This window comes from Panthera leo, chromosome B3 (genome assembly GCF_018350215.1).
Source record: "Panthera leo isolate Ple1 chromosome B3, P.leo_Ple1_pat1.1, whole genome shotgun sequence".
Taxonomy (NCBI): domain Eukaryota; kingdom Metazoa; phylum Chordata; class Mammalia; order Carnivora; family Felidae; genus Panthera; species Panthera leo.
In genome coordinates, this window is record NC_056684.1 from 5861202 (window position 1) to 5875327 (window position 14126).

At 45.4% G+C, this 14126-nt stretch overlaps 1 protein-coding gene across 3 annotated transcripts in view; it reads left to right on the forward strand.

Annotated features, from left to right (window-relative positions):
- Nucleotides 1-14126, forward strand: part of AP3S2 (adaptor related protein complex 3 subunit sigma 2) — a 58124-nt gene that overhangs the window by 21183 nt on the left and 22815 nt on the right. For 2 of the 3 annotated variants that reach the window (XR_006203325.1, XM_042940989.1), the window contains exon 4: nucleotides 2005-2076. The exons of the other annotated variant lie outside the window; for it this stretch is intronic. Coding sequence is in view for 1 of the 2 variants with exons in the window: in XM_042940989.1 (XP_042796923.1) it covers nucleotides 2005-2076 (72 nt within the window). In the remaining variant the exon portion in view is untranslated. The remainder of the gene's footprint in view (nucleotides 1-2004; nucleotides 2077-14126) is intronic. 3 annotated transcript variants of the gene reach the window in all.

Genomic DNA, 14126 nt, shown 5'->3' on the forward strand with positions numbered 1-14126 from the left:
TTTCCGGTTTGGGGGCCACCAGAGAGTTGCTGGCGCAAGTCAGGGTGGTGAAATGAATGTGTGCCTTGTGAATGTTGTATGCTAACTTCCTAGCCCTTTCCCGCCACTCAGCTCCCGAGTTTCAGGTAGCCAGTCTTACAACCTTTAGGCTGGAGATTGTCACATTTCTCTGGGAAATCTGATCAATCTAAGGGGACGGAATAAGAAAGCCTAAGTGGATGAAGGGGAGGATCCCCAACAAGTAGCTATGATTGCAGAACTGCCAATCGGCCTTTTATTCTTAGGAATAAAAAAACAAAGGTAATCGGTGATCTGAGGAAAGCCTCTAACATGGAAGATAGAGACTAAAACCGACAAACTCTAAAAGGCAACGTAAAGTAAATAGAGCCCAGTCAAAGAAAGGAAAACAGTAAAATGAGCAAACCCCTGTCTTGAAGCCACAGGGAAATCAAACAAATAAAAACAGGCTGCTAAATCAACAAGAAACACAGAACAAAATGATCTCTTAGAAATTAAAGATCTGAGCGAAAACTGGAAGAGAAAAGATAAGAGCTTAAGGAGGTCCAGCACCTCAGGAGAAGCAGCCCCAAAAAGGAAGATTAGGAACATGGAAGCGGGGAAATTCTCAGCCAAATTACTTGATACGATTTTCCCAACCTGAAGGTCTTGAGTTGCTGGATTGTAAGGGCTCACTGAGTGCCTAGCACCTGGATAGAAAACACGCCCTAATTCAAGAATGTTATCCTTGCTGGGAAATATTCAGCCTCTGATAAAAACGTAGTGCCGTTACGAAATTAGCATACGTGTTTTTTGGCACACATGTGTGCATTTCTGTTGGGGATGTACCTAGGGTAGAATTGCTGCTGTAATAGATAATGATGTCAAGTAATTGTCCAAAGTGGTTAGAAACAGGATTTCCATTTATGTCACTCTATGCCCCGTCAGAAGCGGAAAATCACTCAAATGTCCCACCTGTAGGAGATGGATGAATATTTCTATGCGGTACTCTATGGCAGCGAATACGAACAACGAATTTTATGACACACAGCAACATGGAGGGGCTCCCCAGCACTGTTGAATGAGAGAAGTCAGACAGAGTACTTGTTGTGTGACGCCATCTGTGTAAGTTCAAAGACAAGAGTCAGGATGGCGGCTACCTTTGGAGGGGCGTGAAGGGCGCGGCTAGAGCTGGTGATAGTCCACGCGGTATCCGGATGGTGGTCGGTTACGTGATATGTTCATTCTGAAAATTCACTAAGCCGTACTCTTCTCATCAGTACCCTTTCCTGTTATATTAAGAAGTTAAAAACCGGGGCGCCTGGGTGGCTCGGTCGGTTAAGCGTCCGACTTCGGCTCAGGTCATGATCTCACGGTCCGTGAGTTCGAGCCCCGCGTCGGGCTCTGTGCTGACAGCTCAGAGCCTGGAGCCTGTTTCAGATTCTGTGTCTCCCTCTCTCTCTGCTCCTCCCCTGTTCATGCTCTGTCTGTCTCGAAAATGAATAAACGTTAAAAAAAAAAAAATTAAAAAAAAAAGAAGTTAAAAACCTAAAGTTGTGAGCTTGTTAACAATTCGTGGAAAGGCATTTTGAAGTTTTAATGTTCACTGAAATGAGCGGGACAGACCTATAGCAACACCGAAATAAAGAAATTTTGTTGTGGGTACAGGTGGAGGCTTGGGGAAAGGACACAGTGCTGCAAGTAGTTGGTATTTCAGTTTGTTATTTTTCTATGTAAAGTAGCATCTTCTAAAGGGGGAAAGAAAGCCCCACGTGTCTGCTGGTTGTATTGCTGTACTGAAAACAAGATTGACCTGGTCTAGACTGTGCCCTCTAAATTGGGATAGTAGGATGATTGCCTAATGCTGGTAGTTGTTTTGTTTATTCTGAAATTCATCATAAGGTAAATGGTATCACGACTGCTCCCCTTTACTTTCAAATGTGACAGTGACGAAGATGTGAATATGTTCTGATTTCTTTTCTTTTTCTGTTTCTCCTTGTTTCCTAGGTTTTTGTGGAGACCCTGGATAAGTGTTTTGAAAATGTTTGTGAGTTGGATTTGATCTTCCATATGGATAAGGTACCTTCTCTCCCTGAGCAGGGTTGCTAGAAAACTATCCATCTCTACACCTTCCTGTTCTTTCTCGTGGCTTTTTACTCTGGGAGTAGTCCCAGAACATGTTTCATTTAATAACTTGAGTTTCATAATTTTGGGGGTATTTTGCTAAGATCTGCTATTAGTTTTAACACACAGGTGATTATTACCGGGCCCATGTCATTGTCCATCTTGACCTGGACAGCCTTCTTGGTATAGGGCAGTGATGTCACGGTGATGACTGGCTGACGGCCACACCGAAGGTGAGAGAAATTGCTTTGTGTGGCTTGTGAAACGAGTTCCCTAGGCATAATCCAGTGACACAGTGAAGCTTTGGAAGAATCATGACACAGGGTCTTTGACCTGGCTAGCAGAGTTTATAATTTTCCCCAAGAGTAATAGAGTGACTCAGACATCAGTAACACAGTTTGAGGTCAGGTGATACTCAGTAGGGAAGCTGACTGTCAGGCAGAATTTTTTTTTTTTTTTTTTTTTTTTTTTTTTTTAAATTTTTTTTTCAACGTTTTTTATTTATTTTTGGGACAGAGAGAGACAGAGCATGAACGGGGGAGGGGCAGAGAGAGAGGGAGACACAGAATCGGAAACAGGCTCCAGGCTCCGAGCCATCAGCCCAGAGCCTGACGTGGGGCTCGAACTCAGCCCAGAGCCTGATGCGGGGCTCGAACTCACGGACCGCGAGATCGTGACCTGGCTGAAGTCGGACGCTCAACCGACTGCGCCACCCAGGTGCCCCTGTCAGGCAGAATTGAAGGACAAAGTACATGTTCTCAGACTTGTGCTGCCGGCATAATTTTGACGTGGTCTGTGTCCTCATGTGCCAAATTCAAGGCGAGAGATAGCCAGCAAGGGGATGGGAACTGCCACATTTGTTTTATCCAGCGGGGCTCATGCCGTACCCAGTGCCGTTCACCTGGCGTGTCTTAGTCGTGCTTGATCCTGGTTTCCTTCAGCGGGTTGTTGTCACTGTGATTCATGGCCCTTGGAGAGAGGGAATGATTTTTTATAAGACAGCTACTCAGTGCTAAGCCGTGATCCTTTATGAATTTATTTTTATCACAACGAAGTAGTTGTTTTCACATCCCTCATCGCTGGCATCGCCATCTGGAGGCCTTTCGCGTCATTTTCCAGTAGGATCTTCAGTCTCTGTTCACTCTCCCGAGACTGTCGGATGACACTTTCCAGACAGATGTGGTGAGTGCATTCTTAAGGTTGGATGCTGGAATGGAGTGAAGTTTTCTCTGTCAACATCTGGCTTGGCTCCACAGCTCCAGGGGAAGCCTGGTACAAGAGAGGCACAGAACCCCACTCTTGCTGTAGATACTTGACTCGGTGCTCCCCGATAGGCTCACGAGGCCCCCGGAGCTCATTGGTGCTTTGGATGTGGTCACTCTCCCTTTTCATATGAAAGAATCTTAGAAATTTCAGAGACCTCTTAGCCCCCTCTTTGCAAGCATTTAGAGTTGCTTTAGGCTTGTCAGTTGTTAAAGGTGCCGCTATGTTGTAATTTCTCTTAAGGAGAACCACAGTTCAAATCCACCTCCCATCTATACCAGTGGGTGTGGCTTTCAAAGGAAATAAAAAGTCATAAAAATGTTGTTCTTTCTCCTATGTCTTATCTTCAGATAGGTTCCATAAAGTAATTTGCTGCTGCTGCAGATTTCTTTTATAGTTGATAAAACTGTCTATTTTTAGTTGTTCACCTGACATCGGGAAATTGCTATCCCTGTTTCCTGGGATTTTGGAAAGTGCTGATGCAAGGCGTCAGCATCTCCCCCTCCTCCCTTGAAGAGTGTCTGAAGGTGTCTTCCAGCAGGTGACTTTCTTGTAGTGAGGTTTCAGGCTTGTCTTTGCCCTCAGGTAGAGCAGCTGCTAATTCAAGTTTATCTTCTGCATAGAGGTGGAAATGGTCTTTTTACTCAAGTAGGCAAAGGACCTTGAACTCCATCCTTCGGAACCGAAGAAGTTTCTCTCTGCCTTAAGTCTCTTCACCTCTTCACCCCTTCTTCCTGCCTTAAAGGAAAGTGTGTTTCATTCCATATGTAGAGCCACAGCCACTTCCTGTCTCTACCCAGCATACAGCGTGATCTCAGTGTCACCTCCTCTTTGAGGGGCCTTGATTTGTTCCTTCCCCTGTAACCCCAGTCTCACAGAGCACGGCTCTTCCCGCGTTTTAACTGTAGTCTCATCTCCACACACTTGCACTAAAGGTAAACATCTTGAGTGCGTGACTTACGCCCAGCCTCCCATTTCTACTTCATCTTTTCCCTTTCTGGAGCCCTGGGGCCTGCTTTTCACTCTTACCCAAAATTCACTGGCGATTTCCTGCTCTCATTTGCCAATATCACCTTCTGTCGTGTTCGTGCAGCATTTGAGGCTGTGGATCCTTCCGTGGCGCACTGCTGTCTTAATCCTTTTCCACCTTTGTTTCTGTTACACAGAACCTTTCTGGCTTCTCTCTTACTCTCTTCCCACCTCCTGTCACTAACTTAGGTTTGTCATCCCTTCCCTCGCTCTTCTCACTCTCCTGTTCAGATCCTAGATTGTATCCACTTTTCAGTGTAAATTATCATCTGTCTGGGTAATTCCCAAACTTGTCATTTCTAATCCAGTGTGGCCTGAGTCCCGTCCCTGTCTTTCCCGCTACCAGATGGCACCTCTTCCTCAATTCATTCCAGCCGCTTCTTCCCCAGAGCCAGATGCGGCACGTGTCTCCCGAAAGCCGTTTCCTCCTCCGGCCTCCCTTTCCCAGTGCTGCCTCCATCCTCTGTCAAATACACTCAAAACCTCTCCTCCCTCTTCTTTGCCACCAGTAGCCAGTCGGTCACTAAAACCTGTTGCTTCTTCCTGTAGGCTTCTTATATCTGTTCTCACCAGTTACTCACATTTGGCCCACTTGTCTTTATGTCTCTCTCTAGATGTACATACTTTTCTTCTTGACCCATCCTGACTTCTCATCCCTAAGTACTTCAGCAGGTGTCTCCTCAGAACAAGGAAATTGTCTTATGTAACCCGTTGTGCATAGTTCTCTAATTAACATAATTAATTGGGCCGCCTGGGTGGCTCAGTTGGTTGAGTGTCCAACTCTTGATTTCGGCTCAGGTCACAATCTTGCGGTTCGTGAGTTCAAACCCCGTGTCGGGCTTTGCGCTGTCAGCACGGAGCCTGCTTGGGATTCTTTCTCTCCCTGTTCTCTCTCTGCCCCTGTCCTGCTCGTGCTCCCCCCTCAAAATAAATACACATTAAAAAAAACAATTAACTACAATGTAATTAACATATTTCAAATTTAACACTAATAAATACTATTATTCGGTATACAGTTCATATTTAAATTCTCCACTTGTCCCACTTAACATCCTTTATATTTTTCAGTCAGATTCTGACTGTAGGTCAAGTGCTATCTTTAAGTTATAGTGCCTCTTGATGTCAGTTACGCCTGACAAGTTTTCTAACCTTATTTCCTCTTCTTTCTTATTGATCCTGCACACTGGAATTATATATTTTTTCCTAAACCACCCTTTAGACTAACTGCTCCCTTGAGCATAGACCATTTTTGGTCACCTTGACCTCCTAACCAGGCATTCACGGCTGTCCACAGTTGTCCCTTTTCTATCTTAGTCTTCCTTACCAGTACTTCTTGCGGGATACCCCTGCTGCAGCGGACTGGACCAGTCTCAGTCACGCTGTAATTCCTGCTCAGAGCCTCGGCCCGAATTGCATTTCACATCTTTTTGTAACTGAATCCAGCCTGTCATTCAGGCTCAGCTCGAATCCTACCACCCTAGTAAACTTGACCTCGTCACCTTGGCCCATCATGATCTCTGTGGGCCATTTATAGTGTTGTTTATGGCATTATGTGCCTTGGTTTATGTAAGTTTGTGCGTGTTCCCTACTTGATTAGACCGTCCTTATCTTTGTGTTTGTCCTTGTCTCCCTCACTGAACCCAGCGTGGTACCTGTTGCTGAGTGAGGTGGTCTTCACGTGAGCATCACCAAAGAGTTCCTAGGTAACTAGACTCGTGAGGCCGCTCATGCTTTAAACTGCCGCAGGCTGGGTGAAGTCTGATTTCACAGTCTCTGGGGGTAGTCTTCAATCCAGACCGTGCCATATGGAGCTTCTCTTGCCAGGGGCGATTGGTTCCCTGTGGCATTCGGAGACCCCCAGCCCCAGCTCGGTGTCACGATTGAGTTAGGTATCGATGTTCATTGCGGTGAATTGAGTTTTGCTCAAAGAAAACCATGTGGGCAGCCTAACGTTTTGATCTACCAGTGCCTCACCACCGAAGCTGGATTGGGCTCTCAGTTGGGGCGCTCAGCGTTCGGTCATCAGTCACAATTCAGTGGCTGTATCGAGGGAATTATCCGTCCTTTTTATAGATTTCAGTTTGTAACGGGCAGTCTCAGCACAGTTGCAACATATGCTTTGGGGCGGGTCTGAGGCCAAGAAACCTCATAGTATGGAATTTAAAACTCTCTGCTAAGTATAGGCTGCTGACATGGGAAAATGCTGAGGGCTGAAAATTGGAATGAACTGGTGAGCCCAACATGAAAGGATCATAAATGTAATAATGGACAGTGCTTATTAAATGGCCCTCCTGAGGACAGAGCTGTGATAACAGAGCTCATTAAGGCCCTCCACACCCTAGTGACGTTAAGGCCCTCCACACCCTAGTGACACTGAAGCTGGTATCCTGATTGCTAGTTCCCAGGAACGCAAGAAAGAGTAAGGGACACATATTTTGTGTGTTTTTAGTGATGAAGGAGTTGCGGTTTGGGCACAGAAGAAGAAGACATTCTGTTTGAGTTTTAGTGCTTGAGAACATGCCAGTTGGCGTGCTGACCATGCCTGGCTACCTGTTTCTTTCCGGATATGCCCAAGAGAGAAGAGGGGGGAGCCTAGGCCAGCCTTTTGTGTCATCGTATCCTGAGCCCTTCTCTGCTGATGCTTGATGAGAATTTTGTGGCAGAATATTTTTCAGAAGCGCAATATCTTACCCTTTCAGAACAACGGACAGAATAGCAGTAATGATTTTTAAAATCTTTAACTTCACTCTACTTTGTTTAAAACAAACAAAGAAAAGCTAAGACTGCGCCAAACTACACTTAACGTCTGCTGCAGTGCACATTCTCACTTTCTTTACCCGAACTTGCACTGCCTCGGTGCGTGGTCTCACTGTCTGCCGCTTGAAATTACAGAGAGCCTTCTTCCTCTGTTTAATCATTCCTTATTAATGGTTAAGGGCATTTAGGAGGCCAGTGTACACAAAACAGCAAAATCTGACCTTTAGAAGTATCTGTTTGTTATCCTGCCTTTTCAATAAAACCTAGTGTTTGTCAAGATTGTAGTCAGTAGCAAAGCTTATGACTAATTATATTACTTGGATATGTTACGGATAAAACAAATTGTGTATCACTTTGATTGTTGATTTGTAGGTGCCCTGAAAGGTTAGAATTGAGGCTCCATCCTACTGTTCTTGCTGTTATCCTTTATGATGCAGGAGAGGATTGGACTGCTCTTAAGATAAAACCCAGAATTTCTTGATCCCTAGTTGAGAGCCCTTTGCCAGGCTTGACGTTTGTATCAATCTAGGTAGAGGAGGTAATATAGAACCCCCAAATTCTAGTAGCTTCCGTAGCAACAGGGTTTATTTCTCATTCATGCCGTGTGATCATTGTGGTGTCTCTGTTCACTGTAGTCACTTGGGTGTTCAGGCTGATGAAACCCTCCTCAACATGTACTTCCACCTGGGCATTTGTGTCTTGGCTCTTAAAGCGCCACACCCCGCTGTGCTCCCACTTCATTGGTCACAGCAAGTCACATGCCTACACCTAAGTGGCTAGGGGAGTGCATTCCTACCATGTGCTCGGGATTAGGGGGAGCCTGAAATTGTTTTCAGAATTACTAATGACTACCACATTTTTTTCATTTATTTCCTTATTTGGTTATTTATTTATTTTAAGATTTTATTTTTACATAATCTCTACACCCAGCATGGGACTCCAGCTCATAACCCTGAGATCATGAGTCACACGCTCTCCCGACTGAGCCAGACAGACACCCCTTTTCATTTATCTTTAAGAGGAAAAGCTGACATTTGCTTCAGGTTCGCTTTACAGGCAGGAACTTAGAAATTTCAGTGTCAGAAAAATAGAGGAATGCTTGCGTAAGAAGGAAGCATGGTTGAATCTCGGAAAAAGACCTCTCGTGTAGCAGCCTTTCAGTTTCTACTAGAATTTATGACATTTGGGGGTACCTGAGTGGCTCAGTCGGTTAAGGGACTGACTTCGGCTCAGGTCATGACCTCACGGTTCGTGAGTTTGAGCCCCACGTGGGACTCTGTGCTGTTGGCATGGAGCCCTTTTCAGATCCTCTGTACTCCTCTCTCTCTGCCCCTCCCCTGCTTGTTCTCAAAAGAAAAGAAAGAAAGAAAGAAAGAGAGAGAGGGAGAAAGAAAGAAACAGAAACAAAGAAAGAAACAAAGAAAGAGAGAGAAAGAAAGAAAAAGAAAGAAAGAAAGAAAGAAAAAGAAAGGCAGACATTTATATCCCATACTTCTCACATGAAGTCAAGGTGACTAAGAAGTTAAAATTCCTTAACAGAATAAATTGTTTCCATTATCTGGGAGACAGGTACGTTCTTCCTTACAGAGACTTTCCACAAATCATCTCTCCTTACCTGGGCTCTGGGACCAAAAGTACTAATGTCTGTTGAGATTTTTTTTGGTCTTTTTTTCCCTCCAATGGTTATCAGACAAATAATAAACGTTTATTAATAAGAAGGACACTGTACTAGATATGGAGATACAAAGACGGAAAAGACAAAAGCCCTACCTTCAAGAAGCTCATAGGCCCAGCTAGAAGGATGGGTCACATACAAACATTCCTTGGCCTTGGAGTAAGCCACATTTTTGGAAAAGATGCCATAAGTTGAGTCTAATTTCTCAGTAGGCATGGTATTATATAAGGGAGCTCTCATCTTGCCCTATTCATAGAAGTGGTCATAGGCACTGCGTTTAGTCACACATATATAGTACATCTGCATATTGTACATCTTAAAACTAAGGTGTATATAAATTATTGGTCTGGAATAATATAGTACCGAATCGCGACTTCTTTTATTTAATGATATGTGATCAGAGGTGGAGAAAGAAGAGTGAGACTTTGAAGAAATGGCTGTTTCTGAGGCTCGGCTCTGAAACGGAGGTGGGCGGGATAGATGGTAGCCCATCGGTGCTTTAGGCTGAGCGTCCGGGGTTCTCGGTGTGGGAACAGGTTACGCAGCCCACTGAGTGCAAGTGACCTGTGACCTGTGCTGACTTGTAATGACATGAATGAGGCTGGGCGAGTAGCACAGGTGTGATGGCCCAGAGTCAAATAATTGGGGGAAGACACCAGCAATTTGCGGTAGAAAATCATGGCTAGCGGAGAGGAGCAGTGAAGGCTGTATAAAGTCAAGAACAGCCATCAGGGGAAGGGAAATTAATGTCGATTGGCAGCTGCCAAGTGCCGGGCACTGTGGTGGGTACCTCACGCCCAGTAACCTTTCCTAAAGGAGGTGTTAATAGCCCCGTATGACAGATCAGCAAGCCGAGGCTCAGGCTGAAATGCCTGAAACGTTAAAAACCCACATTCTTTGCACTGAATCTCAGACTTTGAGAATTTTAAAGCATGAATAATATGATAGATAAGATAGGTAGAAATGTATAGAATTTGTCCATTTCTGTTTTCCAGAACCAGACTTCTAGGAGACAGAGCAGTGTAGGTAGTGAAGGTAAGGTGAAGGGTGGGGAGGAACATGTGAACATTAGGGGGGACTTGGAACCATGCGTAAACTCATCTTGAGCCAGAGAGGGTCTGCCATTGGAGGCATTATTGACATTTTGGGTAGTGCAGTTTTTCATTGAATTGCTGGTATTTAGCATCCCTGACTACCCTCTACCACATGCCAGCGGGGCCCCTGCCTGGTGCGTGTGCAAACGCCCTGCAGGGTGGGAGCAAAGTTCACAGGAATAAATGGCACCCAGGCTGTGGAGAGCCCTGTCCTCTTTGGTGCTGGGTCCAGTGAGCATTTCCCGGTGCCCTTCTCCCCAAGCAGTTTCCATACCTCTTCATTCTTAAAGTACTCTTTGTTCCTCGTTCCCATGGCACCCCTTCACCTGGTCTTTTATCCACCTTTCTGGCCATTCCGTCTGGCCTTTTGGGCTTCTTACCTCTTGTTTAAGCCCCCCTTCTCTTTTCTTTTAGACGCTCTCTTCTTAGGAAGTCTCCCACAGTCGGGGCGCCTGAGTGACTCAGTCGATGAGGCGTCTGGCTCTTGGTTTCGGCTCAGGTCATGATCTCACGGTTTGCGAGTTCGAGCCCTCCGTTGGGCTCTGTGCTGACAGTGCGGAGCCTGCTTGACTCTCTCACTCCCTCTCTCTCTGCCCCTCCCCTGCTCGCACTCTCTTTCCTAAAATAAATAAATTTTAAAAGAAGAAAAAAAAGGAAGTCCCACACAGTCATCTGTCTGCTCGTAATTTCTGAATTACCAACCAAACACACTTCAGTTTGAACTCAGTTGTATCCGAAACCGAATCTCATTTGTATCCAAAACGCTGCCTCTCCAAACTGACAATTCTGACTCACCCTTCAAAGAAGTTAGTCTTTGAAACCTTTCTGACATTCCTTTCTCCACCCGTAGACTGAAATAGGTATATTTGTCTTGTGCCCCCCAGTGCCCCTCCGCTACTTTTGCCACTGCCCTTAACACAGTGTGTTGTGGGTTTTTGGAGTTTTTTTGGTGTTTTTTGTTTCTGTTTTTGTTTTTTTGTTTGTTTGTTTGTTTGCTTATGTACCTGGTTAAGAGCACAGACTCTACGGCCTGTGTAGTTGGGCTTGAATCCTGGTTCTGCCACATAGGAATTGTATGACTTGTGCCTCAGGAACTTACATGTGGACAGGGAATCGTGACAGCACCTAGCTCATATGGTGGTTGTGAGCATTAAATACCTGGGAAATGCTTGGAATAGGGCCTGTACATAGTAAGTATTTCATTCTTTGGTTTGTTTGCCACTTGCACACCCAATAATATTATTAAGGTAGGGATCAGACTTTCTGGTTGACCACTGTGGATCTGGTTGTAACGCAATACTTGGCACCGACTGACTACTCAGTTATTTTTGAATTCGTTTATTCATCCACTCTTCTAGGTGCTTGGGAAACAAAAAAGTTCTGTCCTCACGAACCTTGTATCTAGTAAGGGGAAACAAAATGTACGTCAGGTGATGATGAATGCAGGCAATAAAATAAAGCTGGCTAAGGATTGGGGAGATATGGCTTGATACTTTATGTAGGGTGGTTAGGGAAGAAGGCATCTCTGATAAGATGGCGTGTGAGCAAAAACCTGAAAGAGGAAAGGGAAGTGAGAAAGATGGGGCTTTCTGGATAAGAACATTCTAGGTAGATAGGATAGCAAGTACAAAGACCTGGAGGCCAATATGGCTGGATGGAAGTGTGGAACGTGGGAGGTACAGTTGATCCTCCAACAGCACAGTTTTGAACTGTGTGAGTCCACTTATATGCAAGGTGTTTTGTTTTTTAATAAATACAGTACCATACTATAAATGTATTTCCCTTATGATTTTCTTTTTCTTTTTTTTTTTAAGTTTATTTATTTATTTTGAGAGAAAGTAGCAAGTAGGGGAGGGGCAGAGAGAGAGAGAGAGAGAGGGAGAGAGAGAATCCTGCATGCTTTGTGCTACCAGCACTGAGCCTGACATAGGGCTTGATCTCATGAGCCATGAGATCATGAGGTGAGATGATGACCTGAGCTGAAGTCGGGAGTTGGACGCTTAACCAGTTGAACCACCCAGGCATCTCTCCTTACGATTTTCTTAATGCTTTCTTTTTCTAGCTTACTTTTCATAAGAATACAGTATAGAGTACATGTAACATACAAAATGTGTTTTACTCGACCATTTATGTTATCGATGAAGCTTCCAGTGAACAGTAGGAGTTGAGTTTGAGGAAAGTCAAAAGTCCATGCAGATTTTCAACTGTGCAGGGGTACAGGGCAGGGTGGTCAGTGCCCTAAGTCCCAAATCATTGAAGGGTCACCTGTAATAGACGTTGAGATGGGGTGGGGAAGAGGTTCAGATAGGTCCTTATAGATCACTGTTACAGAAGAAATTAGTAAGAGTTACTGCCTCTGGGGAGGGGAACTAGGTAAGTGTAGGGACTGACTTTTGAGAAATGTTATACAGGAAAAGATGAATATGTGATTTCACTCATATGTGGAATTTAAGAAACAAACCAGATGAACATAGGGGAAGGGGAGAAAATAAAAAGAGGGAGGTAGACAAACCATAAGAGATTCTTAAATCAGAGAACAAACTGAGGGTTGCTGGAGGGATGCTGGGTGGGGGGGATGGGCTAAATGGTTGATGGACATTAAGGAGGGCACTTGTTGGGATGAGCACTGGATGTTATATGTAAGTAATGAATCGCTAAATTCTGTTCCTGAAACCATTATTACACTACATGTTAACTAACCGATTTAAATGAAATTTTTAAAAAATAATAATAATAAACAAGAAAAGAAATGTTATATACCATGTACATACATTGCCTGCCTGTCATCCTGGGTCTTTAGGTCCACTGCACCGAAGGGTACAGGCAGTTCTCTCTCTACACAGCTTTATTGCCTAGCACGGTAAACATTAAGTGCTCTCTGCCGTTCTAAGGCAAAGTCTGAGCTTAAAGCCAGATAAATTGATAGATGGTCTGCAAATTAGCCCCTTCACTCTAACCTGGGAACTATGATTAATGGCCAGAGCACACGTGGGGAGGGCCAAGGGAGTGGTGTGCAGAGTTAGGGTAATGGCCCAGAGTGTGCCTTAGGGTACATTTATGAGTCTGAAAGCAGATGGGAGAACAAATGTTGAACCTGTTTGTGACGTCAGCCAGGTCTGTACCCTGGTACCCTGAGACATTTTCAGCAGCTATGGCAGAGGCATGCCTGGGCCCACCCCCGCTGGTTTAAGTACCGAGACCGCTGAAGAACACAGTCATCCTGTCAAAGCCAGGAGCTGAGCACTTGCCTTTTGTTGGCCCAGTCATGACACAAGTGCGGCCATTTAGATTTTCAGAATCCACATACCTGAATTCGCCCTGTACATATCATGTGTAATGCTGGTCATGGAAGCCTCTTGAAGGTTCTCTGCTGACGGCCTGACCCTTTGGGCCTTAAGACTGCTGTTGCTTTTCCTGCCTACCGAGTGAGAATGATGGGTCTACCCCCCACATCTCAGCCCCCGGGCGCCCCGCTGCCTTTTCCTGTATGCGTGCCCCCTTGAGCACGCGTATGCTCTGATCTAGGTGGGCGACACATCTGCGTTTCATTCTGACCTAGCTCAAGGCTGTTTCCTGGAATGTGTGACCCCACTTCACCTGGGTGACCTGCCACCACACCAGTCCACTCATTTTCTCCCCTTGGGTCCACCCCTTTCCCACCTGCCCTTCACCCGCTAACCTCTGCACCTGATGTCTTCTCAACTTCCCCAACCTGCCATCGACATCGACTTTCTTCAAGGCCTGCAGTCTCAGGGATGTGGGCTTTACCTTTGAGCCCTAAGGGTTCACCAGCTGGTGTCAGCTCTTCTTCGAGTATTTTCTTCAGGTCTGCTTCTCCCTTCCCTCCCCTCCCTTCCCCGCCCCGCCCCTCCCCTCCCCTCCCCTGAATCCAGGTAACTAACATATCGGCGCTAGGTGGCTACAGCAGCTGTATTTTGCCTTTTCCCAGCCTCCCTCACTGGTCCCATCTTCCATAGAAAACATTTCTCCCATTTGCCCTTTAGTCAACATTCTTCCCTTTTGCTTCCAAAGATCTCTGGATCGTGGACCTTCATGGCCCTTAGGCTTTCTCTGCTTTGGGATACCAACCCCACAGGCCCATCAGATGCATCCTCCAGACATACTGTGCCTGGGCCCACACCACTCCCCTTCACCCCCAGCACCCCCGCCCCCGTCCCCCTGTCAAG